The sequence below is a fragment of the Melospiza melodia genome, chromosome Z (genome assembly GCF_035770615.1).
Source record: "Melospiza melodia melodia isolate bMelMel2 chromosome Z, bMelMel2.pri, whole genome shotgun sequence".
NCBI lineage: Eukaryota > Metazoa > Chordata > Aves > Passeriformes > Passerellidae > Melospiza > Melospiza melodia.
Window position 1 is genome coordinate 12483599 of NC_086226.1, and position 12298 is coordinate 12495896.

Consider the following 12298-nt stretch of genomic DNA (forward strand, 5'->3'; position numbering starts at 1 on the left):
TGACCTGGAAGTGTTTCACTGAAACTCTGCCAAGAGTTTTCTGAAATTCTGAGCATCAGTTCAGCTGCTGAGCAATGCAGGAATGCTGCCGGCTGTGCGTCACATTTTCTAACATGCCAGCCCCACCACTGCTTTGAATTCTCCAAACAAGTCGTGTCAAGAAAATAGTCCCTTTAGCATGAATTCCAAACTGAATTTGAAAATTAAAGCAAGCCCTGAGTGGCTCATCCTCTTCACCATGGCTTTGGAAGTGTCCATCTTTTCCTTTTAAGTCTTGTTCTTTGCGTTCATACTAGAGCAGCATTGAGTGCCTTGCTGGAAAAGATGGGCAGTGCTCCCAGCAGACCACGCAAACATGAGACTAGGCAGAGCACTTATTTCAGGTCTTGTACACTTCAGGTGTATGAAACTGGAAAACCATATGCCAAAGGTAGAGCAACAATATCCACATAGAGATATATATCCCCTTCTCTCTGCCCTAGAGAAGGGGAGTTAACACACAGTGTTAATTAACAACAGCGGCAGACTTAGCTCAGATTATGAGCAGTGAGCCAGAAAAGAACACTTTGTTTTGCTAGACCTAGGCTTAACCAAAGTGTTGTGTATGCATATTTACTTCCTTCACCTTTTCTTCCCCTCATCAGCAAGAGGACCAGAACAAGACCTCTCCCCCACTAAGCAGGTACTACAAAAAGAAACACTGATAAGAAACAGACTTGGCATCCCATCTGTTAAAAAAAAAATAAATTGAAGTAAAATCCTATGGGATTGTCACAGCTTTCATTCTTCATCTATTTACCTGCAAGATTTTCCCACAAAGGCAAATTCTCACAAACAATGTAAAAATGGTATATCACTGAGAAGTAATAAAAGGCTGAATTATGTTTTACATTTCTGAGTGAACCCTTAACAGATCAAGTCAATGACAGGATGCACAGGCTGGAGACTGGAACACATTTTCAAAATTATTCCAGTTTCTCCTGTCCTTTTCCTCAACACCAGGGACCTTAAGCTCAAAGACAGGCATTTGTAATAGGGAATGGGATTCTAATGAGCAGCTATTGGAAGATGACAACTCTCAAATTCCTTGTGAGGAAAAAACATAAAAAGCTTTAAAGTGACCAATTATGGGGAAGAAGAATGAGTTATGTTAAGTCATTTGTTTTAGTAGGTATCTGTTTCTGAACATATGTCTGAGCTTTGCATGGCTACACAGAGAAGATACAGAGTGAGTCAGTATCTTTAAAGAAAACACTAAAAGGATGGTTTAGAAGAATGCTCAGCAATTACTGCTTAGAATCCTTTGCTGTAATTAGCTCCTAAGGAGCTTCTGCCCTGGATGAGCATCTGTTGTTGCTGCAAGTTTAACTGTTGTCTTCACTTGACTGATTGGCAAATGAATGTTAGCACTTACAGTTCTTGCTCTCACTCTCACCTAGTCATGGACTATACTAGAACAGATGTAAAACTAAATTGATAGATACTGGTAGAGACAGGGGTTGAATATTCATATGGCAATAAAATACTTGGCAATCCAGATCATGAAGAAGTACCTTAGAACAATGAGAGAAGCACTGGGGCAGGTTCTAAAGAGGGCTTGCATGGGTACCTTCTCATCCATTCAGACTTGGTGTCTCCCCCATGAGCTAGCCTTTCCACAGTGAAATCAAACAAGTACAATCCCCAGTTCAACTTCAAAACCAAACTTCAAAACTTTTTTCCCCAGGAGGGAAAACCCACAATAGTATTTTTTTCCTAGCAGAACCTTAAGAGTCTCAAAATTATTTTGATTTTCCTAAGGTTAGTAATCATGATACATACATCCTACAAACACGACACTTCCTTCCAACCCATGTTTGAGTCTGCACACTACATTTGTTCCGCTGGTATTTGAAACACTGGCATTTAGCACTCTGATGGCATGGCTTCGACGGCTCAGTTGCGTCATTGTATAGGATTTTGATCCATAAGTCATATTTTTTATGTGCTCATCTTCTTCATGGACACAACAAAACACCAAATCTGAACCTACTGCCACCACACGGTCCAGAGGAAACACTCCACTTCCACCAGGCTCAGTATCTTTTCCTAGCAGGGAAGGAAGAAAACAAACAAGAAACCTCACATGAACAATTTGCTATAAACACAGTGATGATCAGCTAAAATGTGACTGAGGAGCACTCCAATGCATACAAATAAATATTTGCTAGGTTTCATTAACTAGCGATTACATTATTTCCCTAATCATAACATCTCAAAGGCAGCAGCCCATGCTCTTCCTAATGCTAACCACCTAATGCTCATCCTCTGACCTTGGCTTAATTCTTATAAAGAGATAGAAGTCCATGTGGTTGCAAGGGAACAAACATACCAGGGATCACTTTTGCTGGGCTCCAGGCACTCCAATCCTTGGGGCCAGCAAACTGTGTTGCATTAATGTAACAGCGAATCTTCACATAGTGTGATGTGCATTCCAAAGGCATATCTGATGTCCAGCTCCAAGAAAGAATGGCATCTTCATGAGTCAGTTTTGAGTAGTAAGTAACCTGCAAAGGTTTTGCACCAAGAAATCAACCACGACAGAGCTTATGAACACCTGTTAATAATGACATATAATCTCCAAAGTGTCAACAGAATGGCAAATTAGGTGAAGTAAACCATAAAATTCTCCTTGATTATTGGAGTGTTCTACCTAACTTTTATGACTTTACCTGGCCAAAAGTCTTAGTGGCTAAACAGCCTAACAGCTAGGTAGACTGTCAGCCAGAAATACCAGAGGGCAGACATTTGAGGGAGAGCAAGCGCATTCCCAAGCATTTAAAGAGGCATACTGCACCCCAGGAATCTCATAGGCAGCTAAATGTTTCAGCTTCTCCAAAACAAAACTCTTCTAATATTAGTCCCAGGCTGCACATTTCATTTTTTGTCCATTATTAAAATTTATAGCACAGAGCTACAAACTGGCCTGGAAGAACTCTGGTTACAAAAAAAGAAAATAGCAAGCTCAGCATTCAGAGATGACCAAGACTGGAGACACTGTTGGAGATACAGAGACAAGGGTGTAAAGTATCTGCCAAATTCATAAGTAAGTTCTAATTCCAAAGTCCCTGTACCAGAAAAAAAAAATTGCTGTGATTAAGTACCCACAGTACAGTAGCCAGTGTTCCCATAACTGTGAAATTTAACAAGAAGTTACCTGCCAGAAGCATAATTACACTCAGGTCCTGCAAAGCTCTACTATCTTGATCATTCCCAGTTTTGTTCAAGTGACATCTCAGAACATTACAAAAGGCAAAAACTGTACATATATTTTTCATAAAAGAAGAAAGGGACTTACTTGTGTGACTACTTCCATAGCTTCTTTTCGGAGTATCTGAATCTGCCAAAGGGCATCCAGTCCATATGGGAAGACCGATCCATTATCACTCCACTTCAGATTCAATGTGGAAGTTGGAAAGTCAGGCATTAAACTAAGAATGTGTGGAGTGACAGGAACAAAGGCTTGAAAAAGAGGCAGGGGAGAAGAAAAAGTCATTTTCAGGTCATTAGTCAGCAGCACCAGCCCTACTGGTGTGTAACAGCCACATCCCTGTGCTCTCAACTGGCTAGTAGCCTTCCAAACATGTAACTCAACCTCTGTAATTACAACAAGGCTCTGTGGCTACTTGAGCATGAGAGTTCTCAGGAAAGCATAGGTGCTGATGAATCATGAGGTAGCATTTTCTTTTAATACCTCAGCATGTAGATGGGCAAGTAACTGATTGTGAATATGACCCTTTGCAATGCATAGTAGGGATGATATCCCATCTTTCCCAACTTTCCTTCAATACCATAGTGATAAAGGAAATATGGTGGCAGTGTTTGAAGTGTGCATGAGAACACTTCTAGGGAGAATGGTGGGAAAAAAATCCTCAAAAGAAGATGTATGTTTTGCAGACCAGTAGGGAGGTGGGGACTTGCAACAAAAAGTGAGAGTGACAAGGAAGGAGACCAGAAGCACAGGATACAAGAAGCTCACGTGAGGTTCTGAGGATCACAGGGAAAGTGATTTTAAGCTACAAGAAGCATTAAGGGCATGAGATCCTGACGGGGACAGGACAGGGAGAATAAACAGAAGCATCTCTTCTAAAAATGTGTTGTGGTGAAGCAAGAGGTTGAGAAACAGGGAAGTATCTTGGTAATACAAGGGTTATAGCAGTTTATTTGGCGTAGTGCAAGCTAAAACATTTTAAAAATATATGTGATACATCCAGCTTCAGTCCTGACCAAGGATCTGAGAGCCTGCAAAGTGTTCAGCACAATCAATACACTGCCCACAATAACCTGTGATGAACTGAGAGACTTATCATGTTGACCAAATATTTTTGAATTGCATTTTGTATAAGTTCTTGAACTGCTCTTGACTGAAAACAGAACCATGGATAAGAAGTGTTACTGACATCAGAATTTGACTACACTGAAGGAGTAAGCAGGCAAACCAAAGGTAAAAACTAGACCAAGTATGGCAGATTGCATCACTGCCATCTTCTGTTTACAACTTCCTTCTTCGCCTGGAAGGAAGCGGGAAAAAGTCTCATTTACTTATGTAGGTAGTTTAGGAATTTGTTTACAAATGCTTCTTAATTTATAACTACGACTAAAAAGGGAAAAGAGTGAGGGATGCAACATTCTTGCATTTTGTTCTCCTGTCACATTCTGCCCTTGATTTTTTTTATGCTATGAACTATGGGTAAGAGGAGCATTCTTTCTCTTGAAGGGTTAGAGAACACAATCTATAAAAATATGTGGAAGCTTTTCATAGAGTCAGTATATCAACATTCTACATACAGGAATGCTGCCAAAGAAACCTGCAAGCATCTGAAAAGTTGTTAAACATAGTATAAAGGCCTTAGGTACACACATATGACCTGGTACTTACAGATGTCTTTCTGGTGAATTACAAATTCTCTGGTAGAAAAAGCAGTTCCAGAGCTTTTGATTGTCACTGTGATGGAGCTCTCTGGGATTGGAATCTCAACTCTTCTCTCCTTAGTTTTAAAACAGACTTGAGGGGTAAGGTCACTAAAAGGACAAACAGGATTAAGCAGTTATTTCAGCTGATAGAAAACTAAGGCAAGTTAAGTCCTATTCTTGCACACTAATAAAATACAAATTCTCTGTAATAAACAGAAAACTCCATATTGAGTTTGTGAAGGACTTGCTTGGCTTTGGTAAATATCAGATTAATGGCATTCCCTCATCTTTCAAGTCACTTTTATCATAGTGGTAGGTTGTGCAGTGGCTGCATAATGCAACCAACTAGCTGTTAAGAGAACACTTCAAAGCGAAGACCTTGCTTTTTAACCAAAATCATAGAATCACAGAATTGCTAAGGTTGCAAAAAACCTTTAAGGTCATCAAATGCAACTGTTAACCTAGCACAAGCACCATGTTCACCATTCAACCATGTTCTTAAGTACCATATCCACATGCTTTTTAACACTTGCAGGAATGCAAACTCCACCAACTCCTTGGGCACTCTGTTCCAATGCTTTCCAACCTTTTTGTGAAAAAATTTTCTTAACATCTAATTACACTTGAGGCCAACAAAATACATGTTTCTGAAACCTAGTCACCATGAATCAACATTTCGAAATCAGAAAAACAAAAAAACCCAAACCAAACCTAATAGCATCGTCCCCTCCCTTTGTGTTTCCTGACTCACTCTCCCTCCATTTCTTCACAACCCATGTGCCCTCACATGGATTGAAAGAGAAGGATTACCCGCCACGTCCACATCTTAGAACAGATCTTTAGCTCCCTTCTGCTGCTCAGCTCACAGGGAAAGAGCAGAGAGCATGGCAGAGGATTCCTAAGATCCCAGGTGAAAATGTAGCCCGTGCTTAATGTTTGTGCAGAGCTCAGCACAATGTGATCTGGCTTTTGTCTTGAAGATGTAGATATATACAGGAAACAATAATGGATGGGTCAAGTCCCTTTGCTCATTATCACTGATATGCAACTAGAAAGGCAGAAAGTTTGGAAAAATCCAGACCTTCCTCTTGGGGGAATGACGGCAGGAAGGAAAGCAGAGAGAACAATGCCAGACTTCCTGCTGAGGGACTGTTACTCACTTATGAACTGGAACAGGACCCTGGAGCTCCCATCAGCTGGAGTCAAGAGCTTGGGTTGAACTCTTAAGATTCACACAAGATTCTGGGCTAGCAAAGGCCAGCTGAGACTTGAGTGCTCAGAAAGGCTGTTCCTCTTCAGTACTGAGATATTATTAGAAGATGTTTGGGCAACTAAAAAACAAAACCTCTGTCCCTCAGGGATGTCTGCAAGCTCATCTCAGACTTTCTGCTTCAGAGACCCCAGCCTGTCCTGCTTTGCTAAGGAGAAACAGCAGCGGCTACATGACTGTTCCTGTTCAGAGGGCAGTACCTCATGAACTCTGCACTTCTGAACTCTGGCCACAGAGTCATATATATGGTGTTTTTTAAATAGGAATGATAGCTGGCAATGCAGCAGGAATAATGAGACACAGAAAACCAAGCATGTAGGTGGACTAAGTGCAGCCAAGCCCTGGGACCCCAAGGAAAAGTCTGGGCTGCCTGCAGAATTTGCAGGAAAACAAAAAGACAGTACAAATATCTGGATTGGGGGCAGGATCAAGATGCAGAATGGATTTGAACTCATCCCTAGCACATGATAAGTATTTGGCAGATCCACAGCATGGGGAATTGAACATGTAGTTCTCATTAGTGAAAAACACACAGAAGATTTAAGGTTTTTTTAACTTTTCTCAAAATTCTCAACTTTCATTCACTTCAGAAAAGCTGTTTCAATTGTGAAATAATTTTTATGTTTCCTCTAATACAGCTTAAAATTTATAAAGGTTCTAAGACAGTCGCTGAGAGATTGTTCATGTTTTTCCACACAAAATCCACGTGAATCTCAACACTTGTGTCATTTATTCTACTGCTTTGGCCCACAACATCAGAATTCACTGCTTCCAACTCTCATTTCCTTTTGGACTGAACCTGTTTTGAAGCTATCTCTCAGGAAAACTCTGAGCAAGGGATAGGCAGACACACAGAGAAGTCTGAGTAAATAAGAGCATCTTCCAGTCCTTTGAAAACAGCAAGCAGATTTTGGCAGGCAAATTATTAGCATGGAACAGTTTTGCCAGAAACCCTGCCATTGACTGAGTTAACAGGGCCTAGGGGAAGCACCACCCAAGGAAAACTGGTGGGGAGATGCTGGGAAACAACAGCATCACACTTTCCATGGGCAGTGACTGAAGAAAAACTGTACCTTCATCACAATTTGGTATTTTTTAACCAGGTATGTGGAGAGACTTACTTGGTAGTGTAGCAAAAGTCAGTTTGTCCATGTCTTCCTCTAGAAGAGACACCCCAAGTACAGAGCATTTTATGTAAGTTGTGCGTTACACATTTCAAATTCTGGGGGTCCCCTGGAGAGCCTGAAATAATATAAAAAATACAGTAAAAAACTGCAGGTCAAAAATGAGCAACTGTAAAACAACTGCTATTTTTCATATCTGTAGCCATTCTCCTTAAATTTTTATTGCATGCATGTCTGGCCAGTATTTTAAAACTATTGAATGATTTGTGTGCCTGATTAGACAGCCACAGACTCACAGACTTGTAGAGGTACCCGAGATCTGGATTTAAACTCATACATAACAGAGGCAGCTGCCTCTTTCCACAATACTCGTTCCTTGCCTAGCCTAATAAGCAGGCTTTGAGCCAATGGCAAAACCACAAGCTTTGATTTTAACATAATGAGTTTTTTGCTCCCCTCCATGTCATACATGGACGACAATTAATGACAGAAGGACAGTTAATGATAATGTGTGAAATGGCTGAAGAGAGCCAATATATACAGCAAAAAGGTTTCAATGCAGACATTTACACCAATACACATGCAGACTATCAGTGGTTACTATGGAGAATTTAATACCCAGTTTTGCACTGGTTTCCAAGATGCTGCTGGGTGCTGGTGGAAAGCAGAGACCAGGCCTGGCACTGCCTCCATCCTGGGATGGTGCGGGGCCACAGAGGTGACAGGTTTTGAACATACATATAGTAGGAAAGCAATGCAATTACAAGGTACAGAAGCTACAGAGAAAAAGGAGTTAGTGAATTACATTGCAATAAACTTACCTATCTCTTGGCCATACACTAAGCTTCTTAAAAATAAAATAGCTAGTGCTAAAAGGCAGCGGAGGCTTGAGTTCTTCCACATTCTTCTACTGTTTGTTTTAAGAATAGCAGCTTTAAGCAGGAGTAAACGTCATCTTCCAACAAGCTGGTCAGTTCTAAAATTAAATACAGAAATAAATTAAAAAAAAAAAAAAAAGACCAAAGTTTTAAATTCTGGACCTGGTATGCCACAAATACCACTTTTTGTTCCATATACTTTTCTTCTTCAGTAATGCTCCCAGGCATAGCAACTCCTTTTCCTTCATCTGGCAAACAAACCTCTTCTCTGTTACAACAACTCCCTGATTCATGCATTTTCTGTAAGACATTTTCTCAAGAATCATAGACATATAAAACTCTGCAGGTCATAGGTACTCTTCAGGACTATCTAATATTAGGACAGAACAGACATGGCAGAGTATTCTCCTAGGATAAGGCTCTTCATCTTAGATGAAATGCCAGATCTACAAAGATATTGTATACTGTGAATGGGAAAGTCCTCTAATTAAGATCAAACACACCATCTCTTTTCTTCTTTCCTCTGCTCAATTTACAAAAAGCTGTGATTCAAAGCTATGGGATACCCAAGATATTGCAGAACCATATCTGATGACCCAAGATCACTGGTTCAATCCAGTGTTAACTAATAACCCCTGGAGGAAAAATAATGGAGAAAAAAAAAGTGAGCCATTTCTTTATCAAAAAATAATTCTTTCTGTAACTACTGGCCTTAGCATAAACACTTATCTGGAATATTATGTTTAGTGTGTTCACAGAAGATTTAACAAGCTTCTTGTTTTAAAAAGAGAAGGTCAGCTGTTCAGCAGGACCCTGGTAAACTCAGTTTAATCACACATCATCCACTGTTAGATTTTGTTCTCAAAAGGGAAAAACTGCAGGAAAACCTATCTGAAAGCTCAGTCAATACCTGGTGCATGGTTTCCCTGCTACCTGAAGTCTGTGAAGGCATAAGCACCCTTCCAGAGACCATGTAGCCAGAGGTCTTCTCAGCAACAAACAGCAGGAGCTGGGTGATTTTCATGTTAGAATATGACCAAGCCTACCTGTCCTACAGAGCAGCTTTGTTCCCATTTTGTCCAGGATCCTATCTTGAAAGGCTCCTGACCTTGACTCAGAAATATCTTCCAAAGCCAGGTAAACATCATTAGAATAACAAACTTTTACACAAAGTCTCTGTAATTTTAAAAGAAACCCCATTACACTGAAGTTCCCTGCACCACCAGGTCTGTGCTCCCTCATCCCCTGTATTTTTATGAACTTGGTTTTTCATTCGTTTGGGTTTTTTTTAAGGAATCTTCCCTTAGGGGACAGTTGTAAATGTGTGAAATGCTCTGTGTGAGGAGAAACACAGCAGCACTATGCCAAATAATCCAGAGCTGCTCACAAGAGGCCATTTCTCTTGGTCTGCAATAACCAGGTTGAGGGAAAGTTCTAGGCAGCACAAGAGATGAGAGAAATGCTATGGTCAAGACCACTGTTACATATGGAGGGGCACCCATAAAGCTTAGTAATTATTTTAATTTCAGCATGTTCTCAAATAATTTGAAAACCTCACAAAATAAATACTAATTTAAGATATACTGCCACCACAGAGTATATGTTTTCATATATTCCCAATTTGTAATATCCATGCTGTGCAGCTTGTTAAAAGCTGTGCAGATCTGCTGTGCAGATCAGGAGCAGAGGTTGACAAATCCCGGAAAAGACGAATCAAGAACCAACCAACACAGAAAATATATTTATCTCTGTGCCAAATTCTCCCTCTGCATTCTGGTGTATCTCAGAGTACTCATATTGTATTTCTCTAAGTTACTCATGAAAATACAGAATGTTCTCTCCAGGTTTAAACATTGCTCACAAACCTCCAACTTTGTAAAAAGAGTGAATACCACTCAGACAGGCCTGGAAGTTACATGAATAAGATGACTGATTTCTATTTCAGTCTATGAAGTATATGTAAATTTTATCTTTTTCTGCGGACTTCTTCAAAGGTTATTTCCAGTTTGCAGAAAAGTCCAAACCCAGAATTTCAAGCTCTAGAGCACAATTAATTGACAGTCCTCTATCAGCTGGCAAAGTCAAGGAGAGATTAAAAGGCACTGATTCCATTTGAAGAAGAGAGAACTGAGCTGTGATGTTAATTAAATCTCAAGCTTTTCATGTTCAAGTCTCTAAACACATAACCTGTGTAGATACATGCAAAACCTGTTCAGTCATGCCAGGTTTATGAGGTAGATTCAGCAACTACATATGTGTGTGTGTGTATTTTAGGAAAATCTGGTTTTTGCACCTCTTTCAACACGTAGCTCACTGAGTTGTCCTCCTACTGCAGAAGTTTTAAGAGTAACATCATAGCAGTGCATTACAAGAAATCTGAGTCATACCAAGTTCTCCTAACTCAAACAGTTAGGAGAAATTAAGTTTTAATTTCAGTTTCAGAGTCAGGCACAGAAGTGAACCCATGTAGTCTCATGCAGGGTATGATGAGAGTTTTGTAAACTGTGATCTTTCATAACAAAAATAAACTCCCTAGCTCTTATTTTCTTATTCACATTTTATAACTTGCTGAAAAGTTGGCTATTAGAAGCCACATGTCACATAATTAAATGCCATTAGTCAGGAGAAAAGATTCCCATTTATAGCCTTGTTTTAATTAAAAAGTTACAAAATAACTCAAGTACTTTAAAAATAGGAAGTTTACTTTCTTTGGATGAAAGCTGCCTTCCATCAGTTCAAGACTAACTCAAACAAGGCATGGATGTTTTTCCTTACCCTGAAAGATATGAAAAGCATATTATCCTCCAGACAGAGGTACTCTTAGAAGCATGGATATTTATTTAGTACAAGAGAGCTCAACATTGTCACAAGAAGGTAAAACCTTGACCATGGTTGCCTGGAGTGCAACCAGACCAGATGTTACTAAGTATGATTATCTTTATATTGCAGGTCTCTGATTTTAAAAACAGTATGAAGGGTGTTACGTCCATTGTCTCCACTAGAAAAAGCTACTGGAATTAAACCACTTTTAACAGTTGTCCATCTTAAAAAAATAGCACATCCCATTACAATCTCATTTCCTTGGGCAGTATATTCATGTCACTTCACTGGCATTATCATCAATGTTCCAAATGTGCTCCACAACTATCTCCTGGTCCATTTTAAGCACATTACTTTGTCCTATCTCCAGCAGACAAAGAACAGTTTATCCTCTGCCTTGCAGCAACCTCTTACATAGAAGATGACTGGTATCAGATCTCCAATAGCGCCTCCCTTAAAAGCTCCAATTTTTTTCACCATTTCCCAATCTCAGTTTTTAGATGTCTGATCATTCCTGGAATAAACATTTCTCAGTGAACCAAAGCTGCTGTATACATAGTTTTGAAACATCTCTGCCCTGAGGCCTGAGCATAATCAAGAACAATGAAGGAACTTTCCTAAGGCAAACCTATGTGTTTACAAAGCCCATGACATATTTGCTTTTTCCTACATTCAGACCTTGTTGACTCAATATCAGTGTGTGATCCAGCCTCAGATACTGCACAAAGCTGCCACTAGCTGTTTATTTAATACTTCAGACTCCAATCTCATCCTCAAACGGACTGCAAACCTCCCGACTGAGCGTGAGTGTGTTTGCACAGCAAATTCACCTTAAAGTCTTTGCCTGAAAAGGTCTTTCACTTTTGAAATTTTAAAATATGGAAAGAGCCTCCCAAAAATCCATGCTAAAAAAATTGTGGGTGCATACAGAAAGTACTCACATGCAAATTCATGCCACAACAACAGCAGGCACGAATGACAGGCTTCAGTGTAAACTGCCCTTCTCTAAGAGCAGCTCCTACAAGCAGGATTCCATAATAAGTGCTGGAAGGTACAGCACATGGGAATGCCCCGACTTTTGCCCAGGGCTTCATGTCACGCTACCCTTGCGCCCTGTGGTCAGAAAAAAGAAATTCTGAATTTCTTTTTACACAGACAAGGTAGCAGAAGAACAGTTAGATTCAGATTCTTAACCACTGAAGCCAGCAGTTGGTGGCCAGTATTTAGAAGAGGTCAACAGTCATCACGGACTT

The 12298-nt window shown here is 40.0% G+C and overlaps 1 protein-coding gene across 3 annotated transcripts in view; it reads right to left on the reverse strand.

Annotated features, from left to right (window-relative positions):
- LOC134432583 (leukemia inhibitory factor receptor-like) overlaps nucleotides 1-12298 on the reverse strand; it is an 86720-nt gene that overhangs the window by 24898 nt on the left and 49524 nt on the right. For all 3 annotated transcript variants that reach the window (XM_063181431.1, XM_063181432.1, XM_063181430.1), the window contains exons 2-7: nucleotides 8169-8323; nucleotides 7345-7465; nucleotides 4919-5061; nucleotides 3338-3501; nucleotides 2372-2546; nucleotides 1822-2088 (exon numbers count right to left, since the gene is read on the reverse strand). In XM_063181431.1, coding sequence (XP_063037501.1) covers nucleotides 1822-2088; nucleotides 2372-2546; nucleotides 3338-3501; nucleotides 4919-5061; nucleotides 7345-7465; nucleotides 8169-8250 — 952 coding nt within the window. In that variant the 5' untranslated portion in view covers nucleotides 8251-8323. The remainder of the gene's footprint in view (nucleotides 1-1821; nucleotides 2089-2371; nucleotides 2547-3337; nucleotides 3502-4918; nucleotides 5062-7344; nucleotides 7466-8168; nucleotides 8324-12298) is intronic.